Source organism: Dermacentor variabilis, unplaced genomic scaffold (assembly GCF_050947875.1).
Source record: "Dermacentor variabilis isolate Ectoservices unplaced genomic scaffold, ASM5094787v1 scaffold_18, whole genome shotgun sequence".
In the NCBI taxonomy this organism is placed as follows: Eukaryota; Metazoa; Arthropoda; class Arachnida; order Ixodida; family Ixodidae; genus Dermacentor; species Dermacentor variabilis.
In genome coordinates, this window is record NW_027460346.1 from 6,437,117 (window position 1) to 6,452,420 (window position 15,304).

The 15,304-nt window shown below is 46.9% G+C and overlaps 2 protein-coding genes and 2 non-coding genes across 4 annotated transcripts in view; 2 read left to right on the forward strand and 2 right to left on the reverse strand.

The window, feature by feature from the left end:
- Positions 1 to 866: 866 nt before the first annotated feature.
- On the reverse strand, positions 867 to 1,292 carry LOC142568357 (DNA polymerase delta subunit 3-like). Its single transcript, XM_075678358.1, has one exon. The coding sequence runs from the start codon at positions 1,290 to 1,292 to the stop codon at positions 867 to 869; it is 426 nt and encodes a 141-aa protein (XP_075534473.1).
- Positions 1,293 to 1,562: 270 nt separating this feature from the next.
- On the forward strand, positions 1,563 to 1,635 carry TRNAK-CUU (transfer RNA lysine (anticodon CUU)). Its single transcript has one exon. It is a non-coding gene; the product is annotated as a tRNA-Lys (tRNA).
- Positions 1,636 to 2,273: 638 nt separating this feature from the next.
- The window catches only part of LOC142568367 (uncharacterized), a 29,759-nt gene continuing 16,728 nt past the window's right edge, over positions 2,274 to 15,304 (forward strand). The window contains exons 1-2 of the mRNA XM_075678363.1: positions 2,274 to 3,367; positions 10,328 to 10,435. Coding sequence (XP_075534478.1) covers positions 2,540 to 3,367; positions 10,328 to 10,435 — 936 coding nt within the window. The 5' untranslated portion in view covers positions 2,274 to 2,539. The remainder of the gene's footprint in view (positions 3,368 to 10,327; positions 10,436 to 15,304) is intronic.
- Positions 3,572 to 3,643, reverse strand: TRNAD-GUC (transfer RNA aspartic acid (anticodon GUC)). Its single transcript has one exon. It is a non-coding gene; the product is annotated as a tRNA-Asp (tRNA).

Below are 15,304 nucleotides of genomic sequence, written 5' to 3' on the forward strand. Positions count from 1 at the left end.
TGAAGAGTGGTGGGACGCAGCTCTACGCAATCTCGCATTCGAAGAACAACTATCTCCCATCCAACAAGCCAGTCGAAAGGCTTGGCCTTTCATTCCCAACGTGGGAGTGGCCTGGTTCGTGCTATGAAACTAGCGCGACCTAATGGACCACAATAGTTTTTCCATCAATCCACCTATCCAACATTTCTGGGGTAATGCATGGTGCACGAGAGGTAAAGGGCATCGCTCAAAGGTAGGTTACCTTGACGCAGCAAATGACTATACCCTGTGAACAATGTGCAAAGTAACAGCAGATTTCTGTTTAATAAAACTTATTGTTTGTGCAATGAGACAGCAAATAGCTGTACGGAATGATTGGACTTCAGGAACGTCCATTTGAACACGATTAGCCCTTTTGCATTAGTGCAGTGCGTAGGTATTCTCGAGTTGCTTGCGCTTAGGCCTACGTAACCTTGCGATGCGTTCCGCTAGTATCGATCCAGGCACTAGGAATGCACGTGTGTCGTTTAGTCCATCTTTATTCACACACAGCGTGATTAATAAAACTATGTAGACGCAGCCACAAAATGTAAACTAAAATTGCAAATAACGTAAATAAACAGCTGTACAAAGAAACAATAGCGTTGAAAATGCTAAAGAAAAACATGAGCAAAACGGCGAGCGGTGTTTCGTGGACGAAAACACCGGCCTTGTATGGCTCCTTTCTCAGCGCCATCATACACGTGGTCCAGAAACGCATTCTGTGTCGACGTAACTCGCACCTTGCTAAAAAGGCTGACTGGCGCACTTGCGCGAACCAATGCTGCGGTCTAGTGCTCGTAATGCTGCCAGCCATCTCGAGGAGAGAACGTCGCCTGTTCTCTGCTTCACGAATCAAGCACGTATAAAGGATCGCAGCGTTTCGCCAATGCTTTCGTCGGCTTCACCGAAGAATAGCTGACATCCTGCTGCATGTTGCACATAGACACTGCATCTGCTAGGCAGATCACATTCGAGTCCTCTGTCCGGCTCGTGAGCACAGCATAGATGTGCGCGCGGCTCTCTGGCCAGCGCCGTAAACAACGCGCTAGCTTTGCCTCTGGCACAAGAGTCACCGAACCGGCGCACAGCACGGCGTGCCAGCTGCACAGCGATTTTCCAGCGCGCCTCTGTTCCGTCACGAAGTCGTGCAAAAGGCGCTTGGCGAGGTTGGCGTGAAGTTCCCACTTTCGCGAGATCCACTTGTAGGTGACCACTTCGTTGGCGTCGAACACCAGGTGTTCGAGCACTTCCGATATCGATTCCGTCAGCATTGGCTGACGAAAGCACGGCCCGCCATAGAATAAGGAATCCATGAAGCCTTCAAGGAGCCAGCACCGGGCTGCAATTACAGGTTCGCACTTGTCGCACTACACCGGTTGCATTTATTCGGACTCCTTTTGACATATCGACTGTAACGATCGTGAAAACTTCGATGATATGTGTAGGCTCTGAAATGTTTACGGCGCAATTAAAAAAAGCAGCAAAATATGGAGAAAAAAATTTATTCCTTAAATCCAGCTTGAGAAAAACAATGCGCGCCTGCCCGGCTAGCTCAGTCGGTAGAGCATGAGACTCTTAATCTCAGGGTCGTGGGTTCGAGCCCCACGTTGGGCGCTATTTTTTTTTTGTTTCTTTATTTTTGTAAATGTAGTTATATGTATTATCAGTTTGAAGTAAACACCCCCATTTCATCACAATTTTGCTCATGTAAGACGGGGACAAGTAGTAGCAGTATTGCAGTTAACATCCACCATGTATAACCAAAACTTATGCTGGTATTGCCGCCTAAACTTGCGCGTGCCTTCGATAACTACGGAATTGTAGTACAGTTGAGACGTTCCTGCCGCACGGTTTGCACCGATGCGGAGGCCTCTCGACATCATAAAGCATCCCCGAGCCAAACGTTCAGCTGCTCTAGGGGAAATCGGAGGAGCCAGGCAATGGGGGAATTCTGTCGGTTCTTGGTCGCGCTCCCAAATCATAGATTAGAGTGCCTTCGAGTGCTCTGCTGGAGCCTGACGCTTTGAATGAAATGGGTGAACATGTTCGCAGCGCTCAATTTTGGCTTGCCGAAAGTAAACCACCTCGCGAGAGCGCTTAGAAAGCTCGAAAGCGAGTAGCCCATGAATTAAAGCACGTATCCATGCTATTGCCCATGTCATGAACTTTGGTATGGTGCTTTTTATTTTTTTTTTTTTTTTTTTTTTGGTGTTAGTGTAGACCAAGAAGGCGTGCTCGTACAGAAATATCTGGTGTTTAATGCGATGGGTTGTTCGTGTATGTGTAAACTTTGCGTAGCGTGATGTGCAAGCGCCGCTTTTAATGATTAAAGCAATTGAAGCTCGCGCTTAATGCGCTTCACTTTGTGGCGCCTAGATGTCGCCTGTGTCGCACTAATGCGCTAGACCACCGCTAGACACGCCAAAAAGCGCGGGGGCCGAAAGGTGGTTGTGCAAAGCGCACGTGGAATGGTGTTTGCTTGTGAGCGCGTACATTTGGTTCTATACACCTAGTGAAAATGGACTGTTCGGTTGAAGTGCGGCCCTTACTTAAACTCTGCAAGGTTCAGGCGCTTCTGTGGGACCTCTCAGGTGCCCATGTCACCACTGAATGTACGTCTTCAAGAATTATGATCGTCATGAATGCAAAAGACTATAGTGGCAGCTGCGTTCAGACAGAGCTGGTTTTCCACGATCACATTGTGTTCGATGTCGAGACTGTGACGAACCCCCAAGAAACCATGGTTCTCAGGGACCGGAAGTGCGTCCAGCCGATGCCATGCCGAGAACTGACGTTCAACGTGCGTTTCCACAAGGCGGCCGGCTCGGACTCTGAGCAGGGGATGGAGCCTTTCGTCGAACCCGCAGTTGTTGCTGGAACGCTCTACTGCTTTCAGTGCGTGGAATGCGCTACGGGGATTCTCGGCGGAGGAGTAAAATTTCGGAGAGTCCTGCCGCTGCCATCCGATGATTGGAAAGAGGCGGTGGGTGAATGGTTTTGTCACAAGCATGAAACTGCAAGCAGCGATGTCCTCCCCGATGTTCTCTCACCGAAACCGGACGAGCTGTTCACGTCCGCAGCTCACTTCATTGTGCACGACAAAAGAGTTCGAGAAGGCGACTTCGACGAGGGAGACGGAAGACTGCGCTGTGGCATTTGTCACATTGTGGTTGGGAGAAAGGCGACTCCATCGTCCACGGCATTGTTTACGACCCGCGTGACAGTAACGCCTGTCAACAAAGAGGATGGCAGCACCATCGGAGGCGTCGACGCGTCTCGCCTACTGAGAGGACTCATCAGAGAGCGGCTGCAACTAAGCATGACCTGCAGGATTGTGCTGGCTTCCGTAAGTAATCACAGCTTACACGGTTCTTTGGGCTATAGTTGGGGGCGGCGGCATTGCAAGCACGTACGACAGCACGAGTAAGGAGTGGGACCGTCCTGTCCTGTTTCTCACGCGTCTGTTCGCGTTGTGTGCGTGCACTTGCAGCAAGTAATCGCACTTCAAAAAAAAAAAAAAGGGAGTGATAAAAATAAAAAAAAAAAAGCCCTCCCCGTCGGGGAATCGAACCCCGGTCTCCCGCGTGACAGGCGGGGATACTGACCACTATACTAACGAGGATAATGTCTCCTTGCCACTAAGGTGCTTTATCAAGAGCAATGCTACCGAAGAATGACTCTCGAGGTCGCATGAAATCAACTAGAATTTTTCTGCCCAAATACATGTGAAAGCAAGGACCCCATTCAGGCAGCCATTCTATCGCACTTGAGAGACAGAACGCTGAACTAGAGTGTACTAGAATGGGGGAGTGGGTCCAGCGGAGGCCCCGACAAGCAGCGAGAGTGAAGCAAAAAACATTGAAATTTGCGGCGGCGCTGCAGTCGCCTTCTTCTTACGTTCCGGCCAATCCGGTGCCTCGACGGCCCGGCGGAACCACGCCTACCGATGGAGGTTACGGCGGCGCCCAGCTGTCGTCTGCTCGACGCGCCGCCGTCTCCTGAACACGCCGTCGTGCTTGTGTTTATTTCGTCATTTACTCTCTAATTGATTTTTGTACCAGGTATGTGAAAAAAGAATACAATATAATTACTGCTTTGCCATGAATTGAGGTTCCTCGCTTGCGTCAAACGATGCCGTCTGCCCGATATCTACGCGCGCAGACGGCCCTCGCATATGTGTTATGGTTTGTCTCGTAACTCGGCGACTTGGCACAGTGTTCGAAAAATGAGAGGATGAGCACACTTCGGCGAAAGAACTACTGTTGTGTAATGGGTTGCATAACCGTATACAGTAGATTGAAAGGTCAGGCCAAGCTCTCGCTCTTCGGAGTCCCTAAAGATGAAGAACGGCGACGCGTGCAGGAGCTCATTCTTCACCGCACCGACTCCATTCGTGAGCTGCACTTTGATCCAAAGTACATACTGAGGCATTATGTGCATATCATTGAAGGCCAGGAAGTATCTACACAGCGTGGAAAGCCTGCGCTTCGGTCTGTTGCGGTACCCACAATCATTTGCCGTATTTTCAGGATTATCTCTGCGAGCAGCCTACACCCGAGCAGCCCACGCGAAAGAGAACGACCTCATATTCAACAGATGAAGGCCGGTCAACAAAGAGAACGCTCCCGCTCTCAGTTGAACGGTCCTTCAGATTGGAGGCATGTGTCAATGGAAACCTGCGCGAGCTCGAAGACAGACAACCGATAACATGCTTCCTATATAAACAATGTGTTTTGCTTTATTCACCCAGGAGGTCTGGAAAACCAACTACATCTCAGGCGTATATGACGCACAAAAATAGGGAAGAAAAAGGCTATTCCGTAAATATCTTCAAAACCCACAATTAACCTACAAAAAAATGTGCTGCACGTAAAGAATAATGTGACCCATATAGACTCCCTAAATCTCAAATCGCTGCCGTTATTAGGGCATCGGGGAAATTTTTTTAGCATTCAATATATCGCCTTGAGAAAGGAAGAAAACAAAGGTTTACCAATTTTTATTTAACACCTAATTATGCCACACAGTTCATTAACTCCTGTAACTCATCCCATTACGGCACATGGTCCCCATTTCTTCGGAATATCAGCTATGAATTTCGTTTTCTCATGACTCAGTGAAACACGCACATAAGGTAAGGAAGGCAAACTGCAAACGCGATCCATCTGACTGCGGGACTCCAGCTAATCCAGGCACGGTCATCCTCGAACGCAACTACAACGCTGCGCTCGACCGCGGCCGTGCTTTTTTTTGGGGGGGGGGGGGAGGAAGGGGGCATGCTCTTCGACCGGCTCCGCCGCGGCCTCCGCCGCGCGCGGGGGCGTGGCCTCCAGAAGAAGGCGATCGTGGCGCCCTCTGGATTTTCAATAAAAAATGCCTCAGCGCGGAGCCCTCGTTGGACCCACTCTCCGAATAGCTGAACTCTTAGAATGAATGGATTCTACCGACTACAGGAAGCGGAATTTTTGGTTTAGGGCTTCGTAGTTTTATTGCGATGGCGATTTACAAAAATTACGATGAATCGGTAACCGCGCTCGAACTCTGCCGCGATGCGGAGCCATCTCAAGGTTGGAACCCTTGGAACCAGAGATAGCCTGCTCCAGCGGAACGTGCGAACAGCTCTCAGAGCAGAGCAGCCACGTGATCGAGTTTCTGACAGATTTTCGCGCTCCCGGCTCGGAGTTGCCTTCGACCGCCCAGAGCTGGAGAGAGAGAGAGAATAAATATCTTTATTGCGACAAAGCAATGGGAAACAATCTGCAGTCAGTAAAGCACGTTTCAAAAGCGCTCTCGAGTGCTTGGAAGCAACCCGTCGAATGTACCATAGCAAATTCACAAATCTGTAACTGCATGCACCAAGAACAGATATAGGAGTTCTGTCATTCGAGTCTGTTAGATCACCTTTATCTGTGCCTGTATCCAGCAAAGTTACAGCTTACGTGAATTTTTTACGCTCTTTACGATGGCTATGGAAAAAAAATCATACTAATAAATTAATGGCACAGTGAAATATTTTGCGCTACCGCTGCTCAACTTTAGCATCGCTCACTGCATGATTTGTACGTGTTAAAGAAATCAGTGTGACGAAGACAGATTCGGATTTTTTTTTTCTCGACAAACCAAGCATATGAGAGTGCCAAGTGTTATATTGAACGATTACGAACATAAAATGCAATCATGCCGCCAAAGTTGTCTAAGAACAGAGCAGCAGTAAAAGCAAAATATTTTTTAGAGGTCTCTATACGGATTCCGTAGACACATAAAGACAACAGCGTTAACATATTAGCCGTTAGGAAAACTTGTACTTCGAAATTCAGATCGTTAATTTTGCTCATGCTTTTCGAGGCAAAGTGAAATACACGAGCAAACAGACAAAACTTAGCTTTACTGGGTGCACAAAATCGAAGCTCTAAATGTATTTACTCTGACAGCGGAGCTCTCGTCAAAATGGAGTACGTTGTAACACAAGCAGACGACACTTGCTGTGTGCCGGAAGTGCTTAAGTGCACTGAAAAATTGTTCTTGTGCATTCTCTTTATGTTACTTTCTTTTATGCGTTGCATATTGCAATCACTCAGTTCAGCCCTTGGGCGCGGCCGGGCAGCCACCATTGACCTTTAGCGCAACCACGTGACGTGACGTCACGACAGCCGGAGGAAAAGCTGGGCCCCAACGCGCGCGGTCGCGCGCGGCCGCAGCCACCACCTGACTCCCGCTCCTCCCGCTAGGGGCGCTGCGCCGGCGCGTGACGTCACGGAGGAAAAGCTGGGCCCCAACTCGCGCGGTCGCGCGCGGCCGCAGCCACCACCTGACCGCGCAATATGCAACGCATTCTTGGCTTAACCAAGCTAAGCCTGGCCATTTTTTCATAAAAACAAATCAACTAACATTCCAACTATTACGAAGATCATTTGTTTACCATAAAGTTGGAAAAATTATCGATCACGCGCCCTTGTCAGCCAATCGGATAGCACGCCCCACTGACGTCGTATGGGTGATTTCGGTCATTGGGTAGGGGCGGCTTAAAATTCCGCCGAGCAGTGTGCTGCGATCGGCAGCGATGTGCATTTTTGGAACCTTATAATAAATTACAGGCTTTACGCGGGGCACTTAGATGTGTCAATTAATGATCAGAAGGACCTACTCTAACGACTCAGTACGTTTGTTGAAAATCGTGAAAATCGTTTCAGGGTCCCTTTAAGTTTGATAGCAATTTCCTATACTGATATACTATTTCACCCAAGTGGACACACATGTTGAAGGTGTCGATGTCGCATGGTGCTGTAAATGAACGAAATAAAAAAAATAATTATGCGGATCTCTCGCACTGTGGGAATCGAATTAAAGGGCCCCTGAAACGGTTTGGACAAATTTTGTAGACGCGTAGGGTACAGCAAAAGTTAATCATTCGCACCACAATTTGCGTGAAGCGTCTCATATTAAGAGAGCTACGGACGATTACAAGTTACCGTTGTTACAAGTTGTTACGTTGTAACACAAGCAGACGACGCTTGCTGTGTGCCGGAAATGCTTAAGTGTAGTGAGAAATTTTGTTGTGCTTTCTGTTAATTTCTTTTTATATAAACAAATTAACTAACATTCCAACTATTACGAACAACATTTGTTCACCATAAAGTTGCAAAAATTATTGATGACGCGCCCTGGGCAGCCAATCAAATAGCTCGCCCTACTAACATCATTGGGGTAAATGACGTCAAATGGTAGGGGCGGCTTAAAATTCAGCCAAGCAATGTGCTGCGATCGGCAGCGACGTTCATTTTTAAAACCTTATAATAAATTACACGCTTTACGCGTAGCACTTAGATGGGTCAATTAATGATCACAAGGACCTACTCTAACGACTCAGTACCTTTGTACAAAATCGTCAAAATCGTTTCAGGGTCCCTTCAAGCGAAGCTTTCTGTGCTGTTTGCTTTGGTTGACGATAATTAGCGGTGATGTTGACGGCAAATGTTTAATTTCTTCAGCATTTAGTGCAATGCGAGAGTGAATTGATGGTAAATGTTACCTTGCATGCATCACTGCTGTTTGTATGCGTACTACATAGAATGAAAGCGAGACGTGTTTGCTTGAGGCGTTATTGTGCGCCATTGTTCATAACCCCCGAGACGGTTAGTATCGTCATTCCTTCACACGGCACATCGCATCGTAGCAGAAGTGTTACTTTCATGGAATTATGGGGCTGTACGTGCCAAAACCACAATCGGATTTGGTTATGTTTGGTGGTATATCTAATGGCAGGGAGAGCAGGCAGATCATGGGTAGAACCAACGCTGCCCCAAAACGAGTGAGAAACAAACAGCTAGTCGCTTCCATCTCGCTGACATGGGGGGGGAGGGGGGAAAGGGAAAAGGCCACGCGAGAAGGCGAGGAAACGCTGCTACTAGACACGACAGTGGTTGCGCAGAAACTGGATAAATTTAAGTTAAAGGTACGGTACGTTTCTCCTATTTCTAAAAATTAAACACCAGGACGACTCACGCATGGCGTGCAAACTCAAAGACGCATTAAAGCACCGTAGCGTCTGGCCGTCGCACTTCAACACTTCTGTGCCCGTCGTGGTAGCTTTGCGGCTATGGCATTGCTCACGGCTTGGATCCCGACCGCGTGGCAGCCACATTTCGACGGTGGCGAAATACAAAAACGCTCGCGTACTTAGATTTATGTGCTCAGTAAAGAACCCCGGGGGTCAAAATTAATCCGTCTAGCACTACGTCGTGCCTCATAATCCGATTGTGGTTTTGGCACGTGTAGTGCCCATAGCTGGAATAAAGTTTAACACTTATGCCACGATGCGTTGTGCCCTGTGGGGCAATGGCAATACTAGCCTTCTCAGTGCTTATGAACAATGGCGCACAACAATGCCTCACGCAAACACGTCTCCCTGTATGTTCTGTGTACTACGCAGCCAAACAACAGTGGTGCACGCAAGGTAACGTTTAACGTCAACTCGCCACTCTCGTCTTGCACTAAACGTTGAGTAAATTCAACATTCGCCGTCAACATCACCGCTTGTTGTCGTCAACCAAAGCAAACAGCACAGAGAGTTTCGCTTGCGTCAATTCCCACAGTGCGTGGGATGCGCATAATCTTTTGTTTGTCGGGAATCTATGGATCGTTTCATGGTACATCTCGGCCGTGGCCATACCCACACACAAGGGTATTGGGTACTTTGAACCAAAGCCACTCCATCCACGCGCCACCGCCGCTGTATACCGGACAGCAGGTCAAGGCAATATCCCTCTCGCAATCCTTTCTCAAACGACCTCTTTGTGCAGCCGGCAATTTTGGCTGTTGACGCATTGTCGCTGAACCGACATCTTCGGGCCACCTCCTATTTGCGTTGGCGGTACCTTCTGTAAGACGACTACTTAATACTTATTGCAAGTGCTTAGGGAAAAGGGCAGCTGCAATCAGCTTTTATTTGTCTTTTTATTTTTATTCTTTGAGGGGGTGGGTGAGGGGTGATGAGGGGCTTCTCGTGCATGACACGAGTTTGGAAAAGGCGCTTCGGTCGACGCCATATCGAAATTTGACTGTGCGAAATGACTGTGCGATTATTCGCTTAATTTCGGTTAGAATGTTTCGATTTCCAACAAAGCCATGAAAAAAAGTGACTGCGGGATCTTAAAGCGGCGCGACGAAAACGACAAGTGCAAAAAAAAAAAAAAACACCCCACATTATGCGCATAAGTAAAGAGATGCATTCAAGTTACGTACACGGTGCACCACTTGTACCAGCCGAAAGCCATGTTTACTTGTAATGTTGGCTATTTGCCTTGCTCCTGCGCATAAGTAACGGAATTTAATGAGTTTCACTGGAAGGTTTTTCTCTTTCTTTTTGTTTTTACACAAGAGCTATATATAGCGGACAACGTTCAGTTATAAGTTGCGCGTTTGCAGTTTGCAGAATAAGCGTTGCCTTCCACGTTGGTGCACAGTTTACGCACAGCCGAGAACGCCGGACTGGCGGCAGAATGTGGTGCGAACGAGGAGGCGCAAGCGAGTTAGCTGGTGCGATTCACTCGGCCTGTAACGTAAGTACTTTGCTCCCACCCACTGATGCGGACTGTAATGGCTTTAGGCTAAGGAACCGCGTCTTCATTCGAACTTTTTTAAAAGAGGTAATAAAGGGGCCGGCAAATGTTCAGGGTATTCTCGCGATTCCAAGCTGTATTGCCACTGAATGCTGCATGCTCTGTAGCTCGATTCATTGAGCGCGGCGTCTATCGCTGCGATCGAGCTCGCTTACCCTAAGCTTTGTCCTCCGTGTGCACGTGCGCAGGACAAGCAGGTCCTGCTGCTGTGGCTGATGGAGACGGGCCTGCAGCACTTCTACGCCAGAGAGGTCCAGGGTAAAGAAGTGCGTGTCGACCTGCGGTTGGGAAGCAAGGTGAGCGTACCATATACTGTTAGCAGCGAGGATCATTTTGTCGTGGATGTAAATTGACCAATTGTAAAAAAAATTCACACAGAAACTCGTCTACAGGAGTTGTCTAAGTAAGTGTAAGCAATGTGCCACTTGCTCATCTCCGCGCAGCACGTTGTAATTATCAACGTTGTGAAACTTGATCCGACCGGTATAAACGGTAGCGCTGCGGCGACACGAAACTGCTGCGGACAGCGACGCAAGATGAATTGATGATGCAAGCAAACTACTGCAGGTGGCGGTGCCAGGGGCGCTGATGACATTCCGATCATTATCAGCTGTTATCGCTTTTTAGCGCCACATCCATCCGCGTCGAGCCATTATCGACCGTGATCAGCCGTACTCCAACGGCGGCTGCGTATGGCGCGGGCCCTATATTGAAAGCGATCTGCGATGGGCGCAGAGTCCGCCGAGTGCTGACAGCTTCGTGTGCGCTGTGTTCTCGCCGGTTAGTTCGCGTTGAAGCGAGAGGCAGCACGAAGATCAATTCGCTCGCTGCTGCGCGCCCAATCTGCGTTCAGTTGTCACCATATTGAACGGTCACGCGCATTGATGTTGCTCCGTTAGTTGACCGTTCTTTCTTTAGACTGATGCAGGGACCAGGAAAGGGATTCGGTTCGTGGTCAGCTGGTCTGCATGCGCGGGAAACGAGTTGCGGCCGGACAAAACGCCAGTTGCGTTTAACTTCTCCTTTTGCTTCATTATTTCCTCGAGTGACGGCTCGCCGCGACGGTGGCAGATCTTCGGAGCCATATACCGGCGATATGGGTTAGATAAAGTGGAAAATAAAATAATACGAAACGGCGTCCATCATCAAACCTTGCAATAACCCTTAAGAGGAAGCTTTAGCTCGGGACCAACTCCGACGCGGCCTATTCAAATACATGTGAAACGCAAAAATGCTTTTCTGAGATAACCCCTGGACTTATTTTAATGAAACTTATTGCATTTGAGAGAGAAAATTAAATTATAGCGACTGTTGGAAGCGGAATTTCGATTTATGGCGTGAATTTTGTGAAAAAACATTTTCAAAAATTCGAAAGTTATGAAAAGATAGACGCACGAAGTTTATAAATTAATAACTCTGCATCAAAAACAGATACCGCGGTTCTATAAACGGCATCCATTAGATCATTCAAAGTCGACTAATTCGATACGTCAATTTATATCTTACGTGAAATTCTTACGTTGTGTACAAGGGTTCTGCAAAAGCTGTATTTCCATATTACTGATTTCTTTTCATATTCATGTGTAACATATAAATTTTGGCCCCTTTAAATGTAATATCAGACGCAATTCACATATTTGTGATTTTATTTTTCCTTTCTGAGTGAGAGTTGTAAACTTGATAGTTTCGTTTTCTGAAAATTTACGTTCCTTTGCCAATCTTTAATACAGAATTGACTAAATCAAGAATTGGAAACCAACAGCGACTAGATTTTAAGTTTCTCTTTTAAATGCAACAAACCTCGTCAAATTTGGTGCCGTGGTTGCCGAGAAAAACGAACTCTCCTTTTACATGTATTTAGATAAGATCAACCGAGCTAAAGCTTCCTCTTAAACCCATAAGCAATATGACTATCACCCGTTACCTCGTCTGGTTTTTCCCTAATTGTACAGCACTTTTCGTGAAAAATTGGCAACTGGAAACAAGAGTAACAAAGAATTGAGAAATTAAGCTTTATACCTAGGGAGAGAGCCAAGGCAACAGCCAAACAGGAAGGAAGAGCAAAGAATAACGAATTTAACCGTTGTTTATGAAACTCTTTATGGATCAACATCTCTATATTTAAAAAGGAAGCAGAGAAAACGCCGTTAGAAGTGGAGAACATTCCGTGTGTTTTGAATGGTGCTTCTACAGTTATCAGTCGAGCCGCCTGAGCCACTTCTCTGCTGTGCTTATGTATAGGTGTTTTTCTAACCTTCCGTGGTGGGCGCAGTACGTCTATAACCGCAGCGTCCTGCATGCGCTCTACGCGGTTGTACGGGACTGGCGGCCACGCATCGTTACGCAACTTCCCAAATAACAACACGAGTCGGTTGTGGCACTTAACTTCGTAGAGCAGTAAACGAGGGATCCAAGAGAACTGTGGTTGTTCCGCAAATATACATTTCGCCCCCATCTGAAATGCGGCCACCGTGGCCGGGATAGAGATTCTGTCCCCGTGACCTCGTGCTTCGCAGCCCAACACCATAGCCACTAAGCAACCATGGCTGGTAGACGTTTGAAGAGTGAAATGCTCAGACTCCATACACTTTGTCCATGTCTGTTGCACACCTCATTTCTTCCCTCGATGCAAAGGCTCTTCAAGAACAGCAGACGCTCCGGAGGTATCAAGTACGACGCCATTTTGAAAAGGCCGCATGAAGACCATTTTGTTTGCTTCTGTGATTGGCTGGCGGAGCAACATAACCTCGCGTGGTCCTTGTGCCTTGGTTGTCAACTGCTGTTCATTTTTTAAAAGTTGTATGTTACCATAGAAATGTTTATTTTACACTTTCGCTTTTATAATTGTTGTTGGCAGTGTTCGCACTGCGCTTCTTTCCTGCGCGACTCCGTTTGATGTGGCTCCTTGTTTGCCTCGTAAAGAAGAGGTGTATTTCACAGGCGTACCTGTAAGATACACCTTATTTCATTTCTCTTTTTCGGGTTTACGCGTCTTTATGGTGATTGGCCGGCGTTATTCACATTTGTACTAGCCCTCCCCCCCGTCATTTGCATAGAAAAATTACCTTGGGTTGCCCCCCCCCCCCCCGAAAATATATCCTGCGTACGTGCCTGCTGTACATGCAGATAGCGAGTCGGTCACAATAAGAGCTAATGGGTCATTTTGGGGGAGTTTTCGTAACACTAATATAATCGCTAATAATTCTGCCTGAAATATAGGTGAAGTCGGAAAGGCGAAGGGAGTAAGATCATTGAAGAGATTCAGAGAAGATCCCCACTCCTGCTTTCTCATAGCACACAGAAGCGTCAGTAGCTATTACATTGTCAGTGGTTAGCTGGTGTAGGTGGCCGTGTAAGATATTAATTAAATCTCGCCTTGGTAATAGTTTAGCATGATTTGGAAACATGTCCTCCAACTCAATTTTGAGGTCTGTTAAGGCATCATTTGAATGGCAAACTTGGCGTATGGACACATCCAATTTTTGTAACTGTTCTTGCACAAATATGAAATCTCGACCAGGATACTTGAAAAAAAAACTCAGACGGTTCAGTGATAAATGCATATTGCGTACGTCATTTTAAAAAGTCATAAATTTTTAAAAATGTCTGAACCGTAAGCATGCAGAATCTACAATCTAGGGTGGGTATATGAGCTTCTTGATATAAAACAGCGTTGGCAACAAATCTAGGTAGCCCGAGGCACGACCGTAGAGCTTCTCTTGCTCAAAGTATGAGAGGTTTAATGTTGTAGGCGGGGCCGCCGGAAAATATTACGCAGCCGAATTCTAATATGAGCCGAACATACATTTTATGTATCATCAGTAAGTCATCCCTGCGTAGTCCAGAGCGACAGTGGCTGAGCCGGCGGAGCATAGCTACGGCTCGTTCTGCCTTTGTTTTAATATGTTCAATGTGACTGTGCCAGGTGAGTTTGCCGTCGTAAATAACACCAAGGTACCTGACTTCGTCAACTTGAGGAATGATTTCCTGTCGGTATTGTAAAGATATATGCACCTGCGCAGTTAATGGGAACACTAATACCGCACTTTTGCTAATATTTAACGACATACATAACCCCTCTAGCCATGTCTCCAGCATTCCTAAGTAATTCTGCAACGACTGTTATAGTGAATGTATATTATTTGCGGATGTAAAAAAATTCGATATCGTCCGCATAAACATAAACATAAACATGTGCTTCCGGAGACAAAGGAATTGTGCTTAGCAAAATGTTAAATCATATAATTGGAAGAACGGAACCCTGTGGTACACCTCTTGTCTGCTTGTGTTTGGACGTCGAGATACCGTGTTGGTAACAATAAAACTCTCTATCCCTTATAAATTAATAGATCCAAGCGGTTGTATATCTTGGGAAATTCGTAGACTGAAGCTTATCGAATACAATACAATGTTCTACAGAGTCGTATGCTTTTGATACTTCTAGCGTCACCAAAGCCGCGTACTCTCGTTTGTGGCGAGCAATTTTAATGCGGCTGTCTAAATCTACATGGGCGCACCATATGGAGTGGCCTGGACGAAATCCAATCCGACAAAAACTGAGAAGGGTATCATCCTGCATAAAATTCGTTATACGGCCGTGAAGAACCTTTTCTGTTAATTTGACGACATTGGAAGTAAGAGAAACTGGTCTTATGATAAAATTAACTTATGGGGTTTTACGTGCCAAAACCACTTTCTGATTATGAGGCACGCCGTATAGTGGAGGACTCCGGAAATTTCGACCACCTGGGGTTCATTAACGTGCACCTAAATCTAAGTACACGGCTGTTTTCGCATTTCGCCCCCATCGAAACGCGGCCGCCCTGGCCGAGATTCGATCCCCCGCGACCTCGTGCTCAGCAGCCCAACACCATAGCCACTGAGCAACCACGGCGGGTAAGGTCTTAGGTTGTCTAAGTCAAGTCCAGCTGATCTTTTCTTTAATAGTGGAATAATTTTAGCTGCTCTCCACTCTCTTGGCACCCATGAATTCGTGAGGGAGAAATTTATTATGTTTAGCAGGTCCTGAGACGCATAATCAAATAAATCCTTTAGCATTCCTGTTGTAATTCCGTCTGGACCGGGGGCTGACGCCGGTAACGAACTAATAATGCTTTCAAGCTCTGTCGCTGTTACTGTTATAAAGTCGTCTCGCAAGGCAGGTT

Excerpts from the sequence above, each read along its gene's own strand:
- LOC142568357 (XM_075678358.1), bottom strand. The coding sequence starts at position 1,292 with ATGCTGACGGAATCGATATCGGAAGTGCTCGAACACCTGGTGTTCGAC.